Below are 27,522 nucleotides of genomic sequence, written 5' to 3' on the forward strand. Positions count from 1 at the left end.
TTTGATTTCAGTGAGTTCTCTGTGCCACTGTCTGGGTGCATTTTGCCCCTCTGAAGCAGAGCTGCACGTGGCCACGGAGCAGTGTTTCAGCTTCAGTGGGGAAGCAAAGAAACACTGAATGTATTAAAAGCATTTGGTATCTTTGGTAAACTCTGCAGTAGGAACTCTGCAAGAACTGAAAATGTAAATTCAAGTTAAACTTTACAATATTTTTATTTTTTTAATTCGTGCCACCCTAGCATGGCATGTAAGTGAAAAAGGGAACAGCCCCCTCTGGCCCTTAGGGGTGGGGTTTTTTTGAGTTGTAGCTGAATAGCCAGCTGGCTCCTGGAGAGAGATTGAAGCACTCCTTTGCCTTACAGCGTACTGCAGGGCAGCCCGGTGCTGTGCGGGTAATAGGGCAGGTGTGGTGCTGTGGGGCATTCTGTGGGGCGCTGATGGAGTTGCACTAGCCATGCTGTTAAGAAATTCACTCGGGATGGGGGGAGATGGAGCATTATTATAAAAGTAGTTTTACTTGGAGCAGTTGCAAATGTTTCCTATCCCCCTTTTCCACCAAGTGGCAGTGTTCTCCTTCTTCCTCATGGCTTTGAGCTTACAATATCTATGACAGACCAATAGTAAGAGTTGTAATTACTGTAAATCCAAAGTGTGGCAAAAAGTGAGACATTTGGTTAAAACTTGCTAACACTTTTCGATAACTTTACTTTGTTTTGTCCCAGCTGAGTGCTGTAGTGGAAACATATCAGGGGTTCTTCAGATATGGCTAGGGCTTTCCCAGGGTCTGAATCTGACTGTGTGCAGAAAGTAAACCCATTAAAATGCATGAATGAGGTAAAACCATTGCAGTTCATCAGTTAATCGTAGTCTTTTCAAGGTCTGAATATACACTCAACGTTTTTTTATAGTGTCTGCCTCTTTGTACATATAGTGAATGAACCACTTTGAGATTACGTCTCGAGTAATTGACCAGGACACTTGAGGCAGGTTGTGGAGAAGGAGTTCCCTTCTTGCTGGTGCATCCTGTGATTTGGCCTTGTTCTGCACCAGCCCAGACACAAAACCTCCAGAAGGTTAAGTTGGTGTCAGTTGTGGGTATAGACTGAGGAGACTGAAAGTGGGGAACGGTGTAAAAACTGTCTAGTGAAGTGATGATGGGGAGAGTGGAGTTTGGAGCCTGCCTTAAATAGCCCCAATGGGGAGATGTTTCCTACCCTGTGCTATGGTGTTTATATTTATCTCAGGTTTTTGTCTTGATGCCCTTGTTGATCTTGGTCAATCATCTGAAAGCGTTCTGGCCCAGGGGATTCTCTGTTACTGAGCACCTGTGAGCCAGTCCCAAACATTGTGTGCTTGCAGCAGAATCCTCTTCCTTAAGTAGCAAAGAGAGATGCCTTCCACACTGTAACTGCATCTTGAAGTGCTTCAGGGACTCATGGAAAATGGGAGATTCAAATCTAGGTAAAAATAATTGCTCTTCCAAATTTCACTCCGGGAGGATGTGCTCAGGCTCTGGAGCAGGACATATGTGTTAGTGATCAAAATCACTGCAGGGGTCACAGGTTTTAGGTGAGCAGTCACTGATTGGAAACAAGCAACTGCCTAAAAAGTGCTTCAGAAACAAAGCCATCTGCTTAGAAGGGAAAAGAAATGATCGACAGAAGCTGTTGGCAAAGGTGTGGTGTTAAAGATGGAATCCCACAGCCTGGACAGGTTCTTTACGTCTTTTCCTCAGATAATGGAGCTGTGGATGTTGTGGAAATGGGTGTAAGATTTGGTGTGCTGCTGACATTGGTTTGGAATGAGGAGGGTTAACGGGCTGTGCAGGGAGTGCAAGTCACTTGGGCTCTGTGCCAGCAGCTGGCTATGGTTACAGCCTTGATGTGGTAACAAGATACAAGCCTCCAGAGCTCCCTAAAGGGACCAGCCCTGCAGGAAGAAGGAAAATAAATGAAATATTGACCTTGTGCTCCAAGTCTCACCTGAGGGGTTCTGTACCTCATATTGTAGGGCTGGATGAATAACAGGTTGCAAGTGCTGCTGAAGGACGGAGCCTAGCCCTGCAGCTTGGCTCGCTGGAGTTTTCACAGGGGGAAATCATTAACTCCCAACCCTTGATTGTGGTGTCAGGATTAGCCAGTGTGGGAAAGCTGATAAATATTGCCACTCCCTTGGCAAGTGAATGCCTGACATGTGGTTACAGTTTTTTTTTTTCAAAGCAGGTGGCTACTTTGATGTCTTCCTTTACTGGTTTTGTTTAAGGGTCCCCTCTACATCCATGGGGTAGCCTATGGAGAGGCAGCCAAACTGGGATCTAGCAGAAGGGTGCCAAATTTTGGGAAGAATACTATGTTCCTGAGCATGTTGAAGTACCACCTCTTGATAATCATCAACTCTTTATTATGTTTAGCTTTTATTGATCCAGCATACCTGTAAAGTAATTTTATTGTGTTATGATGTGTAGGTGTGTGCCAATACTTATCTACAGGCTTTTGATTGCAATGTTTTTTTTATCTTGCCTGCCCATTAACCTGTTTGTTTAAATGCCAAATTTATCTTGATTTAAAGTAAAAGCGGCAAGGGCTAAGAACCAGTAAATAGGGGTGTGTGTGTGCAGTAATGCAATCCCTGTAATTAACTGTTATTTTGATAAGGCATATTAATTTTTCTGAATTCAAGATACATTCACCAGGCCGGATTCTCAAAAGATGCCTGAACCTACTCAGTAACTTTCACCTCAAGTGTAACTGGTTTGCTCTGAAGAAGAAAAAGCGTGTTTGGGAAAAGTTGTATCAGTAAAGCACTGCTGTTCCTTTTAGGTGTTCCATGGCAAGCTGTATAAAAGGGGCTGGGATTAGTCAATTATTAGAAAATAATTTGAATCGTTGGCAGTGGCAGATTGTGAAGGTTTCTTAGGAAATACCAGCCCCTGATGCTTTCAGTTGTTGAGAGGTAGTCTTAAAAATTCTACTTAGAATATGTTAAAGGTCTCATAATTGAAGAACACCTATTAAAACTGCTGTTTCACCCAAAACAGTGCATTCTGTGATGGCTGAAGTGGCTGTGTATTAGTTTTCTTCCAGTGGCTGGATCTGATAGGGTATAACTGGTTTGTAAGTGTTGTAGAAAGGCATTCCCAATGTCTTGTCAGAAGCAAAAAAAAAAAAAAGCTTCATTACGTTCTTTTTTTTTTTTCTGCCTCCGTCCCTGGCTTTTTGATGCTGTCTGGGTCAGTATTGCCTTCTGATGGGCAGGACTGGCAAAAGAGCAGCTGTATTTTAAAAGTGGCCCTGTGTTATGCATGGCTGTGCTGCGTACCTTTTTATAAACACTTTAAAAGCATGAACTGTGCAGTTCCCAGGGTCAGAGTTAAGATTAGGTCTCCAGTGGTTTGTTTCCCACTCATTCCTTTGCCTGTGAGCACAGCCCAAAGGTGCCAGTGATAAATGCTGCAGTCTCAGATTCATCGTTCTCTGTATTCTAGCTTCCTTTTAATAGAGTTGTGTAAAATGCTGTCTGCGCTTCCAGCTCTACATACTTTCCCTTCTTTTTGGGTTTGGCACACTGTTTTCCAGCGCTCTGTGGAGGGAACGGAGAGTTTGGCAGTTTAGCAGTCAACATTGCGTGAGCCTTTAGGGGGAGCAGAGTTAACTCGGCTTCTAATGCTGCCCTCTACACTGTTACATTAGTGCTCAGACGTTGAAACAGCTAATACCTGGTTCCCTTTTTTTAACTAGGTGCTTGACCTTAGTTATTGCCAGAGAATATCAACGGCGGTTAAACAGTTTTACATGCAGGAAACAAAACAGCATTCAGCATCTTGGATTATTTTGCCCCTTGCCCCACGTACTTCTGTGTCTCCGGCTCTGCCTGAGAGGGAGACAGATCGCAGCATGGTTGGGCTCTGGAGCTGGTTTACCTACTCGAGAGCTGCTGCTGGCTGCAATCCAGCTCTTGAGCTGTTTGGAAGATGAGACATGTCCACGGACATGCTTGTTCCTTCCTCCCCGCCGGGCATACATGCTGCGGCAGACTCTTCGCTCCCCGCAGTACTAAATACCACGGATTATTGACACAGGTGTGGCTTGCCCTTCTCCAAAGGAAGAGCCAGCCCTTTTCTGTTTGTCTTTAAACTTGAAGAAAAGTCCTTTCTGGAGCTGCTTCCCCTTGCATATTTCACCTGATAAAGGTCTAAGTTCTTCAAGTCCAGTTCTGTTGTTGCAATTATTTCTGTCTGCTGTACTGAAATAGGCTGTTCTGAATTTGCATGTTGGTGCATGTCAGAGTGAGAGTCTGAGCAGTCGGCACAGATGGAGGATTGCATCAAATACCAACAAATATCTGAAAATAGCTTCTTCCAGCTTCCCCATTCTGGGTACAGAAGGACCAAAATCTGCAAAAGCTCTATGGGATCTATTCATGGAGAAGTGCATACCCCAGTGAGGATATTTGCTTTTACACTCTGCCTCTACTCCAAACCATGAAAAAGAATTTTTAGTACTATGTACTAGGAAAGAATCTTGTGCAAGAAGTTAAGTTTGTTAGCTCTCCTGAGCCTTTCCTTTGCTGCTGTGGGGCTTAAGATTCCTCAGAGCCTGGCTTTACCTTGGGCTTCATTCTGCACTGCAACAATCTGTTAAAAAAAATCATCAAAGTAGCTTGACACCTCACACCCTGTCATGTCGTGCTGATATTTCACCTCTGAATTCGTGTTTCACTGTAGGGAGCTGTACTCTGAGGTCTTGTAAAGCACGTGCTCAGGGTGATCTGCAAATGTTAAACTCTGAGGTCCCCGAGTATCAGAGGTGGAGAAGGAGAGAGAGGAGGGAGCCAGCAGAAGCAGGCAGCTTTGGGACCAGGGTGCTGTCATAAGGCAGATGTTATTAATTGTATCTCCACTTGGAAAGCAAGAGTTCTGGCACACAGTTCCTTGACTGGAAGTTACTTCTAACAATAATCTTTGTCAAATATTGAGATAGCATATGTTGGGTGAATGGAATCAAGTTTCAAAGAAGCTATTTAAAGGCTTTTATGCTATGAATGCTTCCCTTCTAAAGCATTTTCTCACTGAAATGCTTTGTCAGATCTTGGTTGGGGTTTTTCGGTGTTTTTTCAATGAAATTGAAATGAAACGAAGGTGGATTTTTAGATTTAAAACAGCTTAAAAAGTAAAAGGCAGTGTTAGCTACCCATGTTTTTTGTTCTAATAAGATGCTTCAGGAATGTCTCAGGAGTTGACTGTTTCCTGACTTGTTCTTCCTCCTTTTTCTGTCTGTGACAATAGTATCTCAAAATAGGTAGGTTTGTAGAGACTGTATGTAAGTGTCACTGAAGGTTGGGTGTATCATTTTTTCCTATAGGTGGCTTGTTTCTGAGCTGTTGTGTTTCTCTTGGTATCTAGATCATGGTCCCTACGGTTTTTTCTTAGTTAAATTTCTTATCCTGTACTGGGCACTCCGCCTGGAGCTATGTATCAGAGCTGGCAAACAGGATATGGCTGTAGGAAATGGGCTTGTTTCAAGCTTTCTCTTGGGATTCTCCACTCTCACAATACAAGAAAAATTGCGGAGGAGGAGGGGAGTAGAAGTACTGTACTTCTGTTCCCTTGCTTTCTTCTCCCCAGGCTCTGAGAACACTTGACACGCGCTCTGTTTGCTGCCCTCAGCCTGGTCGCACAACAACATCAGGCAGATCTGGTGAGCAAGAACTGAAATAGTTCTTGTCATGCACTTTTAATATTAAATGAGAAATTCCTGGTGTTCTCTTCCCTTAAGCACTTCCGATGTTTGTAGAAAAGCAAGAACATAATTGCTAGCATGTTCCTTTAAAAAAGACAAGAAAAAAAATAAGAAAAAAAAGAAAGGCAAAACCAAAAAAAAAAAAGCACATGATCCAAGGTTTGGAGAGGTCTTTCTCTTACTGTCTGCATGTAAACATTTCACCCACTTGCTCTGGCAAAGCCATCTTCTCTATCAGCTTAGACAACTCTTCTAATAATTTATGCTAAGTGGTAGAGTTTTTTTTTCCATCATACTCAGCCAAATGAGGCTGTTGACATGTTGGGACTCCAGGAGATAGTCTGAGTTGTAGAGAGGAGGAAAAATTAGGAAAACTTATTGCTGATGCTTGCTCAGGTGAAAGAAATCCACTGTGACAACAATTGCAGCAGCAGGTCCACTGGCCACTGGTAGGACTGCACTGAAAAATTCTCTGCATTGATATCTTCAAACTAATCCAGCAGCATGACAACAATGTGACTGGTCTATACATTTTGTATCTGTCAGTTTAAATTGGTTTTGAATTTCTTTATGTGCGAGCAATCAGGTGAAATAGTTGGGGTAGAGAAGAAATTCTGCAATGCAAGTGTGGAAGCTTCCTAGCTACTTTTTTTTGGAATACTAACTGGAAGTCAGTGGAAAAATGAAGTGAAAAATGGGAATGCAGTTGAGCCGGTGGCAAATCTGGCATCAACTTTCCCCACTTCTTACAATTTGCATTTTATTTAAAGCCATCAGTTTCTGGTTTTGTATCTTTTCTGCCTCCCTGTTCAACCATTTCTTCTTTTATTTGAAGTACACCTGCACTGACATATGCAACTACTTCTATGAGAAATTGATGGTTGAATTTATACCTTGTTTGATGTGAGCTTTGTGCTGGATTTATGGATCTCGTTTCAGGAAGGATTTAGCAAGCATTGTTGTAAGTCAGTCCATTCTTTCAATTAAATAAAGCTGTTCTGGGCAAGCCTTTCCAAACTTGAATTCATCAGTCTCAGATTCATATTGTTTTTGCTTCCTTCCTTTAATCTCTGTTCCACATTGTGAGGAATGTGTTTGGTTGTTTTTATTTTCCATGAAAACTGAGCAGAGACTGGTTTTTATGTAACTGAATGGAAACACTCTACCACTGAAAGATGGTCTATATTTCATCTTGGCAAGGTGAAATCTTAAGCCAAAACGCACCGCTTTCCTCATGTATGTATGCACACACCCCTCCTTCAGCTTGCTCTTCTTCTTTAACTGATTGATACATGAAAACCAAAGCATCAAGCTGGGTTCTTATCAGTCAGGCTCTTGCAGGTGGTGTTGTCTTGTCCAGGGCCTAAAGAAAGCATTTGTCTTGGGGAAGTAGAAAAAATGGGAAACCTTTTCCTGAACGCACACAGGAATAGTAATAGAATGGTGAGCTGATGTGCAGAATTGCTCTTAGAAGCACAGAAATTGTGACTTATGTTAGTGGTCCAGTTAGATGTCAAATTTATTTTTTTCAGTTTGCTTTTTTTTTAACACTTTGTCTTTGCCCGTAGCGGTTTGCACTCTTTGCTAGTCTCCAGATCAGGGGAAAGAACTCTGCCTCCTGCTTGTCACCTTGTCTTTCAGTCCTCTTCCAGCTTGGCTCTGAGCCACCATGGCATCCCTTGACTCCCTTCAGTGGGTCTGTTGGAGCAGGGCTGTCTGGCTTCAGGCCCCTGAACAGTTGATCTTGTGAGATCTGGGATGCAAAGTAGATAGCAGCCAGAAAATCAACTTGCTGAGTGTATGAGAGGAGTAAAGTACAGTACTGTTTGTTTGGGGTTTGTTTGTGGTTTTTTTTTTTCCTTAATCTAACCATTTTTAGAGATCCTTATGAAATACCGGATGGGATAAAATGACTAGAGAAAAAGAAAGAACATGGGACACTTTTTTTTTTTTTTTTGCTTCAGTTTTGTAGGGCAGCTCTTGTTGGATGATTACTCCACTGAAGGTTTTTAGACTGTTCTGGATCTTCAGTAGATATTGGAGGCTTGAACAAGACTTCTTAAACCTCGCATCTGCCAAACTGCACGTCTTGGGTCAGGTTGTTGATACTTGCCTTGCCATGGTCTTAGCCAGTAAACTGAGCAAATGTGAGCAAGCACCGTAGGAGGAGTCGGTCATCCCTTTGTTTTCTGAAGGCATTTAAGATGCTTGAAAGCAGTCTGACTTAATGAAAAGCTGTGTTGATGTCTTCAGCTTGTTAATGATGGAGCAGTGGGTGTAGGTACGCAGTAATTCATCGGTAAGCAAAATTCATATCCTCTGGGCAGTGAGGTGTGGCTGTAATATGTGAGTGAGCGTGTTTTCTTTTGCTTGGTGTAGCTCTGGGGTTTCTGATGTCTTGGCTGTGGCCTGAGGATGTGGAGATGAGACTTGCTAGAGTGGCTGTGGTGAAACGGGTGTGGGCGACCAGGTAAATGCAGGGTGGCAGCCTGATAGGACTGGCTTTATTTAGCCTGCTCCGAACGGGGCAGACTTGCGCTGTACATCTAGGATTAAAGGATACAAATTAAACAATAACCTTACTTCTGGTGAAAGCAAACTTACTGGTGATTCTGGAAATTCATAAAACATGCTATTTAACACATCTGACGCTTTAGAGAGATTTGTCAAATATAGGGTGCATAACAGCAGAGGTTTTGGCGATCAAATTATCTCTCAGAATACTAGTTTGTGTTTCCTGAGAATCATGTGCTTACGCTTGGTGCTGGTTCCAAACAGCTACAGGATACTTGAAAATGGGCTTCTGAAAACTTCAGAAATACAGCAGATACCCTTGCAGCCCTGTTAACTGGCCAAATAAGAGGGCAGCCTTCTTAAGGGCATCTAGTAGGTGTCTAAAGCATCTGAATTTGACTGTGCCACTGGGTTGCATAAATGCCTGCTTGGCAATATGGGTTTTTTTCCTCTTGCCTTTGTGTTCCTGGATGGTGAGAGGACAAGTGGCAGAAGATGGGAGGGATAATGGAATAATAAATACGGTGCTGGGTAAGAGCAAGGATCAAGAGGCACTCAGGGGCGTAGCCCATCTCTTCCTCTTCCCTCTCAGTCCACTTAAAAAAAAACTTTCAGAAGATAAGAGTGCAGGATGTAATTCAGTCAAGGATGGAAAAAAAAGCAGTTCCCCCCTTTCACCTCAACCAACACTTGCTTGTTGTCTCAAACCAAGGCGAGAAATACTTTTAATTACATATCTAGCAAGTTCTCCCCCTAAAGGGAATAAAGCAGCCTTCTGACCCTATGTGTTTAGTGCCTAGTGAGTCACTATATGCTGCCGGGACGTATATTTCCCTTGTATCTGTAGCTCTATGAGCTTCAGCCCATGTGCAATATTTGCATGCTAATCTGAAATTGTCCTCACAACCTGTTAGTGACTGCAGAATTGCCCCCAACTTCTCTGGTGGCAAAGTGATGCTCACAATCTCAATGCCATGTCGATGTAGTTGAGGCTCAACACGTTAGAGCTGTGGCTGCGTAGGTTTGTGGAGAGCACAGCCTGGATTCCCTGGATTCCTGTCTCACCAAAGAGAGAGCTCCTTCTCTTGGCGTAAGTTTTCTGCTTTGAAATGTCATGCTTTTGTGGTTGTTTTTTGTTTTTCTGCTCACGCTGTTATTTCTGAAGACCCCGGGAGAAGAGGTGTTAATGCGCCTACACCAAGTGCTTTGGCTTAGAGGGGTTGGAGCTGTTACCCTACAGCCCATCTCACAAAGGGGCCTGGGGCCTTGCCAGCTGGCCAGCGAGAAGATGCGTGTTCCTTTGTGTACTTTTTTGTTTCTAAAATAGCTTTAGCCTTGTATTTTTGTGATCCCAGTGTACTTACGGAGAAACAGTGCTTTTTTTTTTTTTTTTTTTTTGTCATGAATGGCTATAAAAAGTGCCCTGTAGCAGTTAGTGCCACACAAAGAATTTGTTTTTCTTCTTCCAGAGGGCTTTGGCTTCTCTGGAAATCGGTGGGATTTCAGAGTGAATTTGGCACAGCCTGTTCCCAGGTCTGGCTTGGTGACCTTGCTGCTTTCTCCTTACCTTATGCATCTGTCACCTGATTGGAAATGGAGTAAAGGGTCGGGATTTTGAGAGTGGTAACTAAGCAGCAAGGAGGCAGCATTATGTCTGTGTTAGGTTGAATGAATAGCTTCAGTGTTTGGAGGCAGTGAGGAATTTCGGGCGCACAGTCCAGTGAGTCACAAAAGGTCTTTGGGAGGGAGGCAGGGGGGAGAGGGCGATGTTGGGATACAGCTGATACTGTTTCAGAAGCTTTGTGCTGAACTTAGATACCGCTTGTGACTCTCCTGGTGTCTCTCAGAAGCACCAAAATATTTGAACGTTCTCAATATGGTGAAAGCATATTAAATTATAATGTCTTATCCTACATAACACCTCCTGCTCAGCAGACTGGTGTAAACATCTGCTGTGCTCCTGCAACTGAAGTAGCCTTAATTTATATTAGTGTAACTGTGGAGGGATTAGCCGTGTTGACGTGATCTCCAGATCAGAGCAGTACAAGTCAGTGGAGGTTGCCCTTGAGTTTCTGGTAAAGCAGATCGCCTCTATCCTTCCTGGAATGCAGCAGCCAAGAGAGAATTGACAGTGGGAGCATTCTTCCAAAATAAGATCTCATCTCCACCACTCTCCCTGGCATTTTGGTTCATAGAGGGTTTATCAGCCAAAGTCCTGAATGGCACAATGACAGGAGTGAATTCTGGCACCAAGCGCAACTGGCAAACCTTGGCAGCCCGGGACCCTGCTGGGCCCTGGGTGGCTGCAGAGATGCCGATCGGATGTTGCCGTGAAGTTGCTGTGCTCTGCTGCTGGCTCTGGGGCCATTTCGGCTCTTTTCGTGTTACTCTGGTGAATGCTGACCCTGCTTAGAGGACTGCAAGTTGCAGAGGCCTGCAGTCGGCATTCCCAGTTTTCCGTGGGCTGGATCCAGATGTATTTAGCTTGCTATGTTCTAAAACATTGACTCTCGGCCAGTGCCAAGGGCCAGCCACCAAAAATGAAGAATCTGTGTTTTGATCTGTTTTCAGGAAGGGCTTCAAGTACAGCAGTTTTCATGGAATTCAAAAGGAGCTGAGTGTCCAGGACTTATTGAAACAGAGCTTTAATTCTTTCATTAAATTTAGACTCTAGCTTTGAAAGGAAACAGAGCATCCTGTTAGGCTTTGACTTTCCATGGTACAAGTATTGCCCTATTATCTATTAACTTGCATTTAATTCTTAGTTTTTATTCTCTTGTCTCGTAAGTATCGTGTAAATTTCTAAACAAATGGACAGTATAGCTTTTTATGTTGGAAGCATACCTTGACTAAAATATATTTTTTCCTCCTTCCCCCCCCAGGAGTTCTCAGAACTGGAGAAAAGAGATCCTCAGGAGCTGGTTGGTAAGTTCACTCAGAACAACTTATTTTTCTAGATGAGCTTAAAAACAATCAAGCAGTACCACTATTAGATTTGGAAGAAAACACTTGGAAAGTCCAGGGTCATCAGCTTGAAATAGTATCCTCTGCTTGGTCTCTGTGGAGCTGTATAGAAAGTGTATTTTATGTTGAAGCTCTGACTATCTTGATCAAATCCTTTGTTCCTGAGGTTACCAGTACAGTTGTGTGGTAGCATGTAATAATATCATTAAAAATCATGAGTTTAGAAGTTGCTTCATTATCTGTCAAGTGAGCTTGTCAAGGCTCAAACATGAAATTTCAGCTCTAAATCATGATGAACGTAAAAAAAGATAGTAAACGCTAGGATGTGAAGCTGTGACTCCTACAGCAGCCATCACTCAGAAGTTTTGGACTTAAATCCTTTTCAGTTGACCTGTCCAGACTTTGCAGTGATGCAACTTAAACTTTTAGAGGGCAGGCTTAAAAGCTGCACATAGGGCACTTATTACAGTGTCACACTTGTGAGTGGACAGTGTTGGTGAGTCTGAGACCTGGATAAAGAATCATAGAATCACAGAATGGTTAGAGTTGGAAGGGACCTTAAAGATCATCCAGTTCCAACCCCCCTGCCATGGGCATGGACACCTCCCACTAGAGCAGGTTGCTCAAAGCCTTATCCAGCCTGGCCTTGAACACTTCCAGGGATGGGGCATCCACAACTTCCCTGAGCAACCTGTTCCAGTGCCTCACCACCCTCACAGTAAAGACTTTCTTTCTGGTATGTAATCTAAATCTCCCCTTTTCCAATTTAAAACTGTTACCCTTTGTAACTACATTTCCTGACAAAGTCCCTCTCTGGCTCTCCTGTAGGCTCCCTTCAGATACTGGAAGGCTGCTATAAGGTCTCCCCGGAGCCTCTTCTCCAGGCTGAACAACCCCAGCTCTCTCAGCCTGTCCTCATAGCAGAGGTGCTCCAACCCCCTGATCATTTTAGTGGCCCTCTGCTGGACCCATTCCAACAGGTCCATGTCCTTCCTGTGTTGGGGACTCCAAAGCTAGATGCACTACTCCAGGTGGGGTCTCACGAGCGCAGAGTAGAGGGATAGAATCACTTCCCGCGACCTGCTGGCCACACTTCTCTTGATGCAGCCCAGGATGTGGTTGGCTTTCTGGGCTGCCAGTGCACGTTGCCGGCTCATGTTGAGCTTCTCATCCATGAGGACTCCCAAGTCCTTCTCCTCAGGGCTGCTCTCCAGCCATTCTCTGCCCAACCTGTATTTGTGCCTATGATTGCCACGTCCCAGGTGCAGGACCTTGCACTTGGCTTGGTTGAATTTCATGCGATTTGCATGAGCCCACCTCTCAAGCCTGTCCAGGTCCCTCTGGATGGCATCCCTTCCCTCCAGCATGTCGACCGCGCCACCGAGCTTGGTGTTGTTGGCAAACTTGCTGAGGGTGCACTCCATCCCACTGTCCATGTCTCCGACAAAGATGTTAAATAGCACTGGTCCCAGTACCAACCCCTGAGGAACACCACTCGTCACTGGCTGCCACTTAGACATAGGTTAAAGGTTTACAATATTTCTTTAATATCCTTTCCCAATAGTAGCACACACAGAGCAACGTGTGGGCTTTGTGTGGAACCAGGTTATTAGAGGTCAGCATACTTGCCGTGCTGGATTCTGTAGGCCTTTTGCATTAGACCATATCTTATCTTACCTAGTTGAAATGGAACTGTTGCAAGAGCATTGTGGTTGATGTAACACAAGAACCACTCCCTTCCTGGAAAACTGGACTTTTAGAGTTGGAATTCTTGAATGGAAAAAGGTGAGAGATTTTCTGACACAAAGCAAGTAACTTCTGCAATCTGAACATCTAAAGTTTTGTCTAATGTCAGTATGTGGAAGTCGAAGTTGTCCTTAGACAGTGTTTTCCACAACTGCTTTTTGCATTAAAGGCCTACCCTTCTCAGAAGAGAACCTTACCTTGTTCAGCGTCACCTTTATTGAGGTCCGTGGTTATGCAGTTGCTCAAGTACAGCATAAACGTAGGCTTCTGCAAAAAGTAATGTTTCTGCTTTAACTCCCCCGGACACATGCTTATGTTGTGTGCCTTGAGCTGATCTGGGAGTTGGAGCCAGCTGAGATCCACCTTTTCCCCCCTCCATACCCCCCCCCCACTTTTTTCTTTTCTTTTTTTTTTCCTTCTCTCCTGCAAGGCTTCCAGCTGGATCCATTCCCTGATGTGCCTAGGGCATGCTAGGTGAGCTCTAGGGTTGACATAGAGAAAACGGCAGGGATGAGCAGCTGGGAAAGTACAAGGTCCTAAAGCAGTGATCAAGTAATCAAAGAAAGGGAGGGGAGCTTTCCAGCAGTAACTGCCCTGTGGTGGAGGAGGAAGTATATGTAAAACTTACGTTGATAGATTTCTGCATCAGTGTTGTCCTTTGGGGCTTTTTGTACCACTCTGAAGAGTACACGGTGCTGGCAGACATTGCATTTTCTGTTTGCTGCAGCCTGCAAAATAATACTTTTAGGATGTGCTTTTTTGTCCCGAAGTTCTTTGCAGCACGGTTGTTTACCTTTTGTGCTGTAAGAAATGTTCTCTCTAGCCCTTAGGATGTCTGAGCACAAAGTCAGTGTTCATAAGAGCAGAAAATATGGCTGAGTTGCAGGTCTCCCTCTGCATTTCTCGGCCCACAGAGCAGAAAGGGAACTAGTGTCCTTCCATGGATGGCTGACTCACTGGCATGTTGTTGCCTCCAGTTCTTCCCTCTGATTTGGCTGTTCTGGTGCCAGGAAATCAGAAACCCACACACCCTGGTTTGTGCCAAGCAGACTTCGTTAGAGTGCCAAAGAATGCAGTTTTAGAGACCAGGCACCACCGGTTTGCATGTCTCCAGGGGAAAACCATGCCCCTCTGATCACCCTTTCCAGGTCTTTGCAAAAAAACCCAAGCATAGTGTGACCTTTATAGACAAACTGGCACCGATACTGCCTGTGATCCCTTGTGGCTACTTAAGACACAGCATACAAGTGAGCCTTGGAAGGGACAGGAGTTCTTAATCCTACCTGAGGAGCAGTGTTACTCACTGAGAATGCTGAGGCAAGATGCTTTACCAGACCTCAGATGATCCACATCCCAATCTGTCCAGGTGTAGCCAGCTCCCTGTTCCTGTGTTCTCTATTCTTTCGGTTTTGTCTGCACTAGGAAAAAGTGCCAACCCATCTGTAGGAAATGAAGCTCCTGTGTGCCCCCCGTCCCTGTCTCCAGCAGAGCCTTTGGACTGTGAGCAGTCGCTTCCTTCTGGAAGGAACTGGGTGCACAGTTTGCTCTGTGGCACTTTCTCTCCTGCAACGCAGCATGTCTTTGTACTGTTGGATATACCCATCCAGTAACCCATTTTTTTGAAACTGAAGCAGATTAAAAGTAGCATTTCCATTTAATTATCTCCCTCACCAAGATCTGGCAATCAAATATCCTCCATGGACTACTGAGATACTGAATCTTTGCTAGGTGCACCCTGATAGTTGGCTGTGCTTTTGCCTCCTACGCAGAACCTGGGAGCAGCTGAAGATCTCTGCCTTGCCACAGCGCGTGGCCTGGCTGCACGAAAAGCTACAAGCACCTCTTGCTTCTACTGATGAAACTTTTAACTTTTAGGTCAGCTTGTGGAAGGAAAATGCACAAACTGAGCACCAGTGGCAGCGTCCTTTAGCAGCAGGGTGCTTTGAGTTGCAGACCTGGCAGTGCGTTGGCTCCTCCTTTCTTGAACCCCCGTCTGAGTCATGGGATCTGCTGTATGGCCTTAGCTCTTTATCTGGACTGTGAGTCTGATTCGGGGAAGATGTTTACTTACTGTGAGCCGGAGTCTGGGCGTGCCCGTAGTGATTAATCATGCCAACAGCCAATTTCCTGAGGTCCCCACATGGAGATCCTCTTGGCTGTGAGCCAGCAAATCACAGGCCCTGTTGGAGGCTGCAGCCAGTGTCACTACCTGTGACTCATCTAAAAGTAAAACTTTGATCTTGGCAGAAATAACAGGATGCACAAAGCAGTTGGATGTATCCTGTCAGGACACACCTTGTCGTTAGCTGTCTGCCTGCATTTACTGCTGATAGGCAGCAGAGAGCTGTCCTTGGGACTTTGAAAACATCTTTTCTACAGGAGCCTGTGGCCATACGTGCAAATTCCAGGATTACTTTGAGTGGTAATTCCAGCTTCCCCTTTATCTAGGGAAAGACCGGGTGGGAAAAGGCTGTGGCATCAGCCATTGGGGAGGAAGCTTGGGGGCTGCTCGAGGGCATGGATAATTTGCACTTCCTTACTGTAAAATAAGCCCGAAGGGGTTAAACTCATCCTCTTCTTAAGGATGTGGCATCTCAGTCTGGCTGCGATGTGATGAAATAACTGAGTAACGATGAATATTTGTCTGTGCTCAGTTTGTGAGGTGGAGCAGGGTGCACGGAGCCTCACTGCTGACTCAGCTGCCTACAGCTATGGTGGGATTGCAGTAGACAAAGATATCTTGGTTCCAGTTCTTCGTAAGGCATTAAGAGATGCCTTACCCCATCAGTATCATGTTGATAAATGAATGTTTTCACATGGCTCAAACAAAAGAGCAAATGAGCAGCAAAACCTGAAAAGTCATGGGTCAAAATATATTGTCTAATTGGGAGCTCTTGTTCCTCCTCCAGCCTTATTTCTGTTTAAATGGAGCTTTGAATCGATTGCTGAATATACTCTTATGACTTTGTGACCTCTTTGATGCTAGACAGAGTTCTTGCCCATAGTTCCTGAGTTTACATGAGCCCTCAATTTCCCTTTCCATAGATGTTTTGTTTCTTTGTGGCTCTTCTGGTAATCTGCAAAGATAAGGAGCCTATGGGATGTCTAACTTGGAACCAGGCTTGACTTTTTTTTTTTTTGGTTTTGTTTTGTTTGGTATTTTTAGGTTCTTTCTTTGCCTTATGAAGTCTGGATTTGGTGCCTTTTTTCTTTTTTAAGGTTTCTGCTGATGCTGTGAATCTCTTAAGCCATTAATCAGGTTCACCTTTTCCGGAAAGCCTGGTGTGCCCTCTATTATAAACACTTCTGTCTATTTGCTGCTGTCTCTCTGGGTTCCTGAAACTCTAATTAAACTAGAGGCTTCCCCATCCCACCAGCAGCTGTAACCTATAACAAATGTCTGCCTTGTTGTCAGGGGTCTCCAGTTTGCCTGCCTTTCTGCAGGGGCTCTGGCAAGCTTTCCTTCTTCCATAGAGGCACACTCTTAGTAAATGCCAGAGGACACTTCTTGTTCATTACTCGCAGCTGCTGAAGAACTTAACCCTCAGCAACATCTTGATCAAATCAAATGAGTGGTTGCCTGCTGGCTTTGCATCTCCAAAGGATATTGTCCTTAGTGCTTTACATTTTTACAAAAGAAGTGGAAATTGTAGTGGCACTGAACATGTGTAGCATTGATTATCTGTAAGCTCAGCTGTCTGACGCTCTGTGCTGGAAGGCAGGAGATCACGCTATGTTCAAACACCAGTGTCTGTCCTTTGGACTCGCTGATGATACCAAACTGGGAGGGCTGACTGACACTCCAGAGGGCTGTGCCGCCATCCAGCATGACCTGAACAGGCTGGAGAGCTGGGCAGAGAAGAACCTAATGAGGTTCAACAAGGGCAAATGTTGCCCTCCTGCACCTGGGGAGGAAGAACCCTGGGCACCAATATAGGTTAGGGATGGATCTTCTGGAAAGCACTACTGAGGAGAAGGATCTGGGAGTCCTGGTGGATAGCAAGCTTTCCATGAGCCAGCAATGTGCCCTTGTGGCCAAGAGGGCCAATGGGATCCTGGGCTGCATAGGGAAGAGTGTGGCCGGTAGGTCGAGGGAGGTCATTCTCCCCCTCTACTCTGCCCTGGTGAGGCCACAACTGGAATATTGCGTCCAGTTCTGGGCTCCCCAGTTCAAGAGAGACAGGGAACTACTGGAGAGAGTCCAGCGTAGGGCAACTAAGATGATTAAGGGATTGGAGCACCTCCCTTATGAGGAAAGGCTCAAAGAGCTGGGGCTCTTCAGCCTGGAGAAGAGAAGGCTGAGGGGAGACCTTATCTATGTTTACAAGTACCCAAAGGGTGGGTTGAAGGATGATGGAGCCGGACTCTTTTCAGTGGTTTACAGTGATAGGATGAGGGGCAACGGGCACAAGCTGGAACATAGGAAGTTCCATTCAAATACTAGGAAAAACTTCTTTATGGTGAGGGTGACAGAGCCCTGGAACAGGCTGCCCAGGGAGGTCGTGGAGTCCCCTTCTCTGGAGATTTTCAAGACCCGCCTTGATGCAGTCCTGAGTAATGTGCTCTGGGCAACCCTGCTTTAGCAGGGGAGTTGGACGAGATGATCTCTAGAGGTCCCTTCCAACTCTGACAATTCTGTGATTCCATGACCCTTCTGGGCATTAGGCAAAGGAGCTGAACTTGAGCATGCTGGAACTGCAGTTCAGGCACTTCACTGAAGAATGTATAATTGAGGAGCCATAAATGTGAATGGCTTTCTTGTTATGACATCTGTGCTGCTGTCAGGTTTCTTTTATCCACTACAGGCTATGACTCTGGGATGTGTTCCCTGTACAAATTATGGTTGAAAACAATCCTAGCTGCTTAAATGTGGCCCAAATCTCTGCTCTGAGACTTGACTAGAAAACCGCCTGGGTTTCCCATCATAGTGGGACAGTAGCGAGCAGTAGGGGGAAACATGGCAGTTTCTTTTGCTGATAACTCATTAAACTAATCTTTACAGGGCAATCAGGTACTCTATAGCTGTTTGTGTTGGGATCCTATTAAAAATCTGGCAATCTGTACTGGTCTGTTCTCAGTCCTGCAGAACGAGTTGTTCTTTCTAGCAGTAACCTGACTCTGTAAGCAAAGGTAAAAGTGCTGGTTAAGGAAACAACTTGAGGATGAAATGTAATTTCCTGTGGTTAACTCCTGACAGCTTTGGGGAGGGTTGTTCCCTTCTTGAACCATTTTGGTTCACGTAGGTAGGTCTTGAAATAAATGGGACCCAAAGTAATTACCTCCTCTAAAATGGTAACGAGCTGGGCTGTTTCAGAGTGATCCTGTGATGCTCCACATACACAGCCTGATTCTGTCTCTGAGAGCATCCTGGCACAAGTTTTGTCAGAGCCTCCAGGTTATAGCTGTTCAGAGCAGGACTTTAAAGAGTGTGTGGAAGACCTGGAGTAGTGGAGGGCTCGGTACGTTGTGCACAGTGCAGGGGTTTAGAGATGCATTCCACAAGCCAACCTTTGTTCCTCTGCAGGTCCTTTGCCTTTGAGGATCTTACCGATAATGGCAGCTGGAGTGGGAAGTAGCTTAGCTTTTTACATTCCCATTCCAGGGTAGAGGGACCCTTGAAAATAAAGCTTTAAGCATGAGTGTGACACAAAGCCACTGTATAAGGTAGATATTAATAAAGCAAGCATCATATCCCTCCTCTAATGATCCAACCTTTAAGTTACTTGCTTCTTGCTCAGCACTTTGAAAACACCACGAGTACCAGTTGACAGCATTCAACCCATTGATTCTCAATGACAGACTAGCACTAGCAAGGACATAAAACAAGTTTAATGACTTGCATGGCTTAAATTCCCTTCAGTATTGCCAGAACTCATGCCCAGTTTGTTCTCTCCAGCTTCTTTTTCAGAGAGAGTGCGGAACATGTCTCCAGATGAAATCAAAATCCCTCCTGAGCCTCCTGGCAGATGTTCTAACCACTTGCAGGTTGGTATAAGTTCATTTTATTTTTTTAAAAAAGGCTTGCAATTCAGTAGGGAGGGGGGATATTTGGGAACTCAGCTCAGTATTTTTGCACGAGGCAAAAATCCAGCATTAAAGCTGGGTTTTTACCACACTGAATTTATGAATACACCGTGTTAATGCTTTAGACTTCACAGCAATTTTAGTTTAGGAATCTCCAAGCGGCTTAAAGCTGTTTTCCAGTCTCTGTGAGTCCCTTATGCTTTAAAATGGCTCTTGATCCCCCCAGTGACACAGAAGCAGTGTTTACTGTGAAGGCTGCTATCCTCTTACCTCAGCAAATTCAGTGCCGTAGGAAAGAACAAATCATTGTTTTTCTATACGGGCCCGAGAATCCCCTGACTGGAATAGTTGAGGCAGCATTGACTGGATTCCTTTTCCACCTACATATCTCTAGATGATAAACATTTAGAGGGAAGGCTGGTAGCTTAGAGGCAGCAAAAGAAAACAAATGCGTGTTTTCTCTGGTGCACACCCAAATAATTGCAGTAACCAACTTTGTATTAACCTTCTGTTCTGTTCTCCTTCTCCTGATGGAGGACAAATGAAAGAGCAGGGACTGCTGCTTCCTACCACCCGTTTGAGGTTTAACTGGAGTTATCTGTCCAGCAGAAATATAAGTAAAGAGTCAGTTCTGAAATGCTCTATAAAATAGGCCACTAACATGCAGTGGTGATTCAGAATGACTCGCCATCGGATCAAGCTTTCTTCTTCTCCGCACTGTGTACCTGGGCACACCCATTCCTCCCTGTGCTGCGGGAGGATTTTACTGCTCTGACATCAATGAATTAGAGTGTGTTAGATCTGAGGAATGCACAGACCTTGAGACAGTAGACAGAATAAAGCAGATTTTCTTCCCCTTTGACAACGGTTTACTAGATTAAATCAAAGGAGAACTTGTCCTCTGTTAGCGGGTCAAACCACATCTTAGAACACTTTGAGCGAGGAGATGGACTTATTCTTTAGAGATGCAAAATGTTCTAGGGTTTTCACTGTTGATTTGCTCTTTCCTTTTGTTAGATTCTTCCTCTAATAAACTATATCTTGAACTCTGCCAAAGGGAGTATTTTTTATTATAAAGTTGACTCAGTAGTTCCCCATCTGTGGACTTTGTGAACCATAGTGCTACCTCCTCAGGGAGGGGACAAAAGGGAACACCTATTCAATCATTTCTACTCCCCAAAGTCACCTTTTTGCAGTTGTTCCTTCAAACCTCACGGTGTGTGCACTGGATGTGAACATTGTGTAATTTCTTCTTATTTTTTGAGGACCTGATGAAAATTTATCTTAAAGCTTTTTTTTTTTAAAGTTAATGAAATAGGAATTTCATATCAGCTCTTAACAATCCTCTTTTATTCAGGCATCAGCAAACCCTTAGACAATAGTCAGTTCTGTATTTGAGTTGACTGTCCATACAGAGGGAGACATGAAGTGACTTATCCAGAAGGAACAAAGGAAAATTGACTCAGCTTTTCCATCCTGAAAGACTGAAGGTCCAGCCTCTGGTCTCATTTTATATGCCTCGTACCTGAGAAATTTGTGTCAAAAAGAAAAGATGAAGGAAGTTGCTGAGAATATTCTCCTAGCAATACCACTCAAGTATATGTTCCATCTGAAATTTTCTGCTTTTCCTGTCCCTTCAGCATCAGTAACAGTAAAAATACCTTTAAGGTCTTTCACTACCTTGCTGAGGAAGGAAAAAAAATCATGTTTATTTTTAAATTTTTTAATGTTCTGGAGAGTAGACTGCTTGACATTTCCAACCTGAGTTGCCTTTTGCAGGGGCTTGTGGCTTCAGTAAGACACCCATAGACTTCTGTGTGGTGTAGCCTGGCAGCTGCTTCTCAGGTGCACCCATGTCTGAAGATGGGTGTAATGGTCACTGTAAGTTGTGGGAGAACTTTTGTGGAGTTCACCTCTCCCTCCCTCTCAGAGCTGCTTTTGCTTCTCTGCAATCATAGCTATAACAGGAAGCAACAGGATGGAAAGGAGCGTGTACTGCTGCCTCAAATGCAAATTTTTACTCACTGAAGCCTTCAGAAAATGCAAAGATCAATTACCTTTCCCATCCAGGCAGTTCATGAAGATAGTTTAAGTTCCGAAAGTTCAGACCTTAAAGGCGGGGGTGTCTGTACTAATCGCCCTGCCTGATATTAGGGAAGAGTTGGGTGGGATCTTGCTCCATGTGAGGGAGGTCACTGGTTCAGTTGGCTTTTTTCCACATGTACACTCTTGATCGTCAGCTGATATGCTCCTCCTTCTCATACTAGCTCACCCTGTAATCTTTCTGCCTTAGGATAAAATTCAAAAGCTATACGAGAGGAAAATAAAAGAAGGCATGGATATGAACTACATCATTCAGAGAAAAAAGGAGTTCCGCAACCCCAGGTGAGCCACCATCCTTTCCTTTGTGACCAAAGCACCACAGAGCAAATGCCAAGAATTTTCCTCATTGTTGAATTGTAGCAGAAACAGGATCCTGCGCAAGAAGTACTACCGCTTACAAAAACGAGAAAGACATCATTTGATTGTAACTGAAACAGTAAAACTCTTTGTGTTCTGTGAGGCAACAACTAGAGTTGGTGCGTTGGTGAGACTTTAAATGTACAGGATTTGGATGAAGTATTTTAGAAGATGTGTCTGTTGTGGAAGCTGGGAGTTGAATTTGGGGGAAGTGGGAAATCTGGTTAACGATGTGCCACATCCATCAGAGCAAGCGTAGCTTTCTAGGTTCTGGTTTTACTCTTGCAGTGTGAAGGGGTGACAACCTCTTCCTACTAACAAATCTGAAACGCTTCCATTTACTTGTAGCTCAGTGTCTCTGAACTCTTGTCTTTCCTTTGCAGCATCTATGAAAAGCTGATCCAGTTCTGTTCAATTGATGAGCTCGGTACAAATTACCCAAAGGTGAGGTGTGATGCTTTTGACTGGCAAGGGAGTAGGTAAAAAATAGGGATGTAAGCTTTCTTGAGGCTTTCTTGAGCCTGCTTGTTTAGAGGTCCTGTAAGGCAACTTTAGTCTGATCCTCTGCATTGAAGTGAACATTTTTATGTAGTTCTGAGCCTCAGTGGCTCCAACTTTGCTGTAATGATTCTGAACAAAAACTACTGAGGTGTGTAGATATACATGGAATTCCTTGGCGGGGATAGAAGCTGAGCAGCAGAAAAACGCACATCATATCCCAGCGTCCTTTTGTTTTCAAAGCTGTTTCTTCATTCACAGCAGAACGTGGTCCTATAAAAGAAGGCCTGGTGTGATCTTCGTGTCACTGGCATACAAGAAGAAATCAGTAACAAATATCATCAGTGACCAGAAATACATAAAATGTTTTTGAACTGGATTTTGCGTATATGTGGAAATAGCCCTAATCTGACTTTTTTTTTTTTTTTTCCTTTTAGGACATGTTTGATCCTCATGGCTGGTCAGAGGATTCATATTATGAGGCACTAGGTAATTCCAGGAAGTCTTCTTTTGGCCTAACTTTAGCTCTTTGTGTTTTGTAGTTAATTAACTGCACCAGAGTCTTCCCTTCCTTTATAAATGAGAAGTCATCACATGCTGCTCTTTAATTGCTTCATTCTGGTTGGATGTGCCTGGATGTTATTGATGCTTCATCAGTCTGGAAAGCCTTTTCATTTAAATTGGTTCTTCAGTGTTTTCATCTCTGAAATCATTAATTTAGTGAAGTAATGCTTTGATTAAAAAGCAGTAGGTACTTTCATGGCAGTTTAATTTTCTATACACAATTTGAAGTTTTTGATTGTTTATGATGGGAAGTGTGTGTGAGAGAAAGAGAACTGTGAATTTTTCCTGTTCCTAGTGCTTCTTGTAACTTCTGATCTTTCTCAGCTAAAGCCCAGAAGATTGAAATGGACAAATTGGAGAAGGCCAAGAAGGAACGCACAAAGGTAGTTATTCAAAACCAAAAGAGACGGAGATGCAGGGGTTTTGTTAGTTTTCCTGCTGGATTTCATTTTGTTGCTTTGCTGTTTCTTATGAACTGTGCTCTGTGCTGATACTGTTTGGTTTCCCCTGTTTCTGTCCGTCCTTCTTGCATGTCTTTTTCCAAGCTGCACTGATCAAGTTCTTTGTTCTTCCTTATGGGTCTATTTCTCTAGGTTGTTTATTCCACTGGATTTCCTTTTGTTTTGTCAGTATTTTTAAACCAGAGCTCTTAAACTATGGTATTCATTAAGCCAGATACAGGCAAGGTAATGCATAAAGAACAGGCTTTTTTTCTTAATCTATGACACTTTGCCTGGTGGCGTAGCCTAGTTATAGCTCCATTTCCTCACCATATCTCACTGTGAGACAATATCTGCTTTCTGTTCTCCTTGATACAGCATCTAATTTCCAAAAATGTTGGGTGTATTTTAACTGGGCTTGTCTCAAACTACATTCTTATGTACCCCCCAAAAAGAACACAGGCGGGCTTTGGAAGATCTTATTTTTTTAAGAGAGTGGCTGGCATTAGAGAACTGTCTAATATCAGAGATTGCCATCTATCCTTACAGAAGGCTCCTTCCATGTTCAGTACGTGGAGGTATTTTTTTCTTGCGATGCATGCTGTGTCTTGCTGCTTGTCTTGGGTTTTGCACAGTAACCCAGGTATCTGATTACACCCTTGCCCATATCTGCAGTTTTGAAAATAGGAGGCTGCGTGCTGTGGTAGCTCTTGTTGCTAGGTTTCCTGCTATGATGCAGTCCCAGTAAGTTGTGCAGGTAGGGACTTGTCTTACATGTTTCTGAAAGGAAAAAGAATGGGGACTTTTCTAACTGTAAAAATGCATTCTTTAATGACCAGGATCTATCTTTTCTGAGCTGTATCAAACTCCTGTGCTTATACCAGTTAACAAACGCGTTTTTATTGTATCTGACTTAGGAGCTGGGTTGCAGGAATCCTTAATGATCGTGACTTCAATAGGCTTTGGCTCAAGGTCTACATCTTTCTTCCTGCATGACAGTCAGCTCGGAGGCTAATGTCTTACATGACATTAAAGCCATTCTTAAATACGTAGAGAAGCGATGTGGGTTAAAAAAAGACCACGTATATTAATATTTAATTTTTATCTTCTCCGTTTTCTCCTGTGTCTCTCTCCCTTCCCAGATTGAATTTGTGACTGGCACTAAAAAGGGTACAACTACAAGTGCTGCTTCTACAACAACCACAACAGCCAGTACCACTGTGGGAGGTAAAGAACAGTTGTGACTGTACCTATTAAGCTGTAGTAATGCTGGGATTAGTGCTTCTTGGAAACCCTAAAGCCTCCCTGTTGACTGTGTATATAGTGTTCCTGCCAGGAGATGACGGATTAGCTTTTCTCTAGTCCCTGTGTCCCATGGCTGTCCTGCAGTGAAAGCTTAGGAGATGGGTTGGATAGCGAAGAAGAAACCTGCTGATGTTTATGGTTGTAGAGTATTCTTGGGACTGATGCATCTCAAGAGCTTTGGAAAGACTGAAAATCACTCTCCTGCCTGCAGCCTGCCTTTTAAACTGGGAAGAAGGGAGAAAAAACACTGGAGGCAGCTGAGTGTGTCCTGTGCCTGTACCTGAGCAACTGAGATACGTGTGCTCTGTTAAAATTAAGCGTGCCTTGGGGCAGGGAGTGAACCTGTCTCCATTTGGCTGGAGTTCAGGTGTAGAGTTCTCCTTTGACTCTTGAGGTATATAGTTTTGTTTCCCTCAACATTTATTGCCAGCGTATGCTGAAATTCATTTGAGGGAAAGTTGTCTAGTTAAGCAGTGGTATATTAAGAGTTGACAAGACAAGGTGTTACAAAGGAAATGGTGACCTTTAACATAATGCTAATAATCCTCTTTTGCTTGATCTAATCAAATTCACAGATGCCCAGAAGAGGAAGAGCAAGTGGGACTCGGCCATCCCTGTAACAACGATAGCTCAGCCCACCATCCTCACCACCACTGCAACGCTGCCAGGTGTTGTCACGGTGACAACCAGTGCAAGTGGATCCAAAACTACAGTCATATCAGCTGTTGGCACCATTGTGAAAAAGGCAAAGCAGTGACTGATGTGCTGGGCCTGGATTTTCGGACTTAATTGTCATTGAAGCCATTGTTCTGGGAAAGGAGGGGTAGCTTTCGCCTTTGGTAAAAGATGGCAAGATTCTTTGAAACAGACCACAGTTCCCTTTTGAAAGAATGGGGGCAGGAGCAGGCACGCCAGCTGTGTGCCCACAGGAATGGACCTCTGCCCAAAATGCCTCTGTCTTTTCTTGCTGTGGGAAGAACCAGTCTGCGTGTGTTGCGCTGGAGGAAGATGGTATCTGGAGTCAGCTTGTAAAAGTCAGCTTATTAAATTACTGCGTTAGGGTCTTACCCTACTTGCAAGTCTGATTTAGGGGAATAAAAAAATAAATATGCAAGTAGTGAAGGAATATCAGTGTTACCCTTTTATATTCCAGGTCACGCTGCGAGGCTGCTGACAGCTTGTGGTATGTACCTCCCTCACGTGCACTATCTTAGTTCCAAGGGAATTAAAGCAGAGACAGTCGGTCGGTGTCCATCTTCATATGTGTAGCAGAGACTTGAAGCGATCTACATCTGTGAATGTAGAACTCACTCTTTGTTATAGTGCTGACGTCTGTCCCTGTGTGCGTTTCTGTGTAGACCTTAGTGACCACGTATTAAATAGTTGAATTGAGGAAACTGTGCTGAAATAGTCTCGTTACAGTCTTGCAGGGATGGAGATTTCTGTGCAGAGCCCATAAGCTGTAGAGGTTTGATTTGTGAACTCATTTGCAAAGACCTGTGCAGAAAACTCTTCCGCTGCCATGGAGTGAGACTGGACAGCAGACCAGCAGAGGAGAGTGTCTGACCTTAATTGTGATATCGTCCATCTTTATACCAGATAGTCATGTACTGTGAAATGCACACACGGCGGTTACTGCTTGCTCCACTGTTGTGAAAAAGTATTTTCAGTTGAAAATTTTATTGTATAAATCTTCTTACCCGTCTAGAAAAAACATTATTATAAAAATGGAAAAGTCTTTTAAAAAGCCCTGGTGCGATTGATGTGTCTGCATTTCTCATCTTGGCGAGGGAGAATCAGTAGCCATTTGTTATGCTTTGGGTTACAGATACCTCTAGGTCAGGATGTAATAATTCCCTATTCCTTCATTTCGAACTTCTTCAAAAGTTGTCTTCTGGTACCGCACCTGGGTCTTTCATTAAACCTTCACCTATAGAGGCCAGTCTCCTGAAAAGGAGCTCAATGGCAATGAAGTGGTTTGTTTGTTGTTTTGAGGTAGGTGGGATAAATAATTCGAATGGTTCCATTTGTGTAGAGAAACAGAAGCTGTCCTGGGCTTTTTTCTTCTTTGCAGTGGTCACTCCAGATTATTTAAATGGCCTTTAATTCTGAGATCATGATTTTTCAGATTCAGTAATTTTTCTGTTTCCCATTGGTTTAAGTTAAATTTCTACACAGAAACTGGTTTTTTTAGTGCATAAACAGTGATAGGAGAGAAAGTTGCTAGATCAACAAAAGCCTAAGTTTCTCAAAATTCACTGTTGCTTTTTCAGGGCTTTCCTATGTACCTTGTGTCACTCCTCACCCAGGCTTTGCATTTATGGAGACTTAAGGAAGAAATAAGAGGTTGGCTCCCTGCTTTCAAATAATTCTAAAATGTGTTAAACATGTTGTCTTGGCAGTCATTTTAGCTTTTTTAAAAAATCATCCAGGAATGCTCATGGGAGAGAAACCAGGGGACTGGTGAGACTAGTGTGGGAAACGGGAGTTGGTGGAATTGCTCTTTTTTTTTTTTTTTTAAGACAATGAAATATTGAAAGGCATGAAAATAGCAAGATGGAAACATCTTTCCTGTTGAATTGCTCCGCACTGAGCTGCTGACTTGGTACCTGCAAGGCTGAACTCCATCCTCATCCTGAGGAAGATGGTGAGAGCTCCCTTGGCTGAGGGATATCTTCTGCTTTGAGACTGTTATGTTCTCTGCAGAGGGTGACACATTTCACCTCAACCATTCAAGGTGTTTATTTCCTTGCTGTGAGGATCAGAGTTCATAGGGCTTTCAGGGTTTTCTTTTAAAGGCCCAGGATGCCCTTGTGGTGGGAAGTACAATCCATTTGGTAGCTTTGCAGCTCCCTAAGGTGACTCTCCTCTCTACAATGTCTTGTACAATTCCAGCCTGTTTAAAACTTGTATGGTATAAATATCTGATTTAAAGTTCTCCTGAACAACATGTGGATAAAGGTACAACAGTAAAACTGCAGCGAAGTGGGCGCTAGCGGCTGCAGTTTCTCTCTGTATAGATTGATGACAAACTTTGGGCACCAGAAGGGTCACTGCAATCCTCTGCTCCTGTGAAGAGGGCTGAGAGGTGTGTCTGGCTTGAGAGCAACATTCCTCTAATGAGTGTCCTCAATGTGTGTGATGAAGGTGAGTGAGATTAAATACCTCATTGAGACGTGTGCCAGGACTCAGAAATGCAGCCTCCTGCCAGAGGTACCGGCCAGTCCTGGGCATCCCCTCCCCTGTCCTGTCCGAAACTGTAACTGGGG

At 43.9% G+C, this 27,522-nt stretch overlaps 1 protein-coding gene across 2 annotated transcripts in view; it reads left to right on the plus strand.

The window, feature by feature from the left end:
• SAP30BP (SAP30 binding protein) overlaps positions 1 to 26,224 on the plus strand; it is a 31,286-nt gene extending 5,062 nt beyond the window's left edge. The window contains exons 4-11 of one of the 2 annotated variants that reach the window (XM_074159975.1): positions 11,135 to 11,177; positions 18,859 to 18,947; positions 21,280 to 21,371; positions 21,830 to 21,890; positions 22,382 to 22,433; positions 22,833 to 22,891; positions 24,091 to 24,175; positions 24,829 to 26,224. In XM_074159975.1, the coding sequence (XP_074016076.1) occupies positions 11,135 to 11,177; positions 18,859 to 18,947; positions 21,280 to 21,371; positions 21,830 to 21,890; positions 22,382 to 22,433; positions 22,833 to 22,891; positions 24,091 to 24,175; positions 24,829 to 25,010 (663 nt within the window). In that variant the 3' untranslated portion in view covers positions 25,011 to 26,224. The remainder of the gene's footprint in view (positions 1 to 11,134; positions 11,178 to 18,858; positions 18,948 to 21,279; positions 21,372 to 21,829; positions 21,891 to 22,381; positions 22,434 to 22,832; positions 22,892 to 24,090; positions 24,176 to 24,828) is intronic. The other variant, XM_074159976.1, reaches the window with a different exon arrangement.
• Positions 26,225 to 27,522: the final 1,298 nt, after the last annotated feature.

Source organism: Numenius arquata, chromosome 17 (assembly GCF_964106895.1).
Source record: "Numenius arquata chromosome 17, bNumArq3.hap1.1, whole genome shotgun sequence".
In the NCBI taxonomy this organism is placed as follows: domain Eukaryota; kingdom Metazoa; phylum Chordata; class Aves; order Charadriiformes; family Scolopacidae; genus Numenius; species Numenius arquata.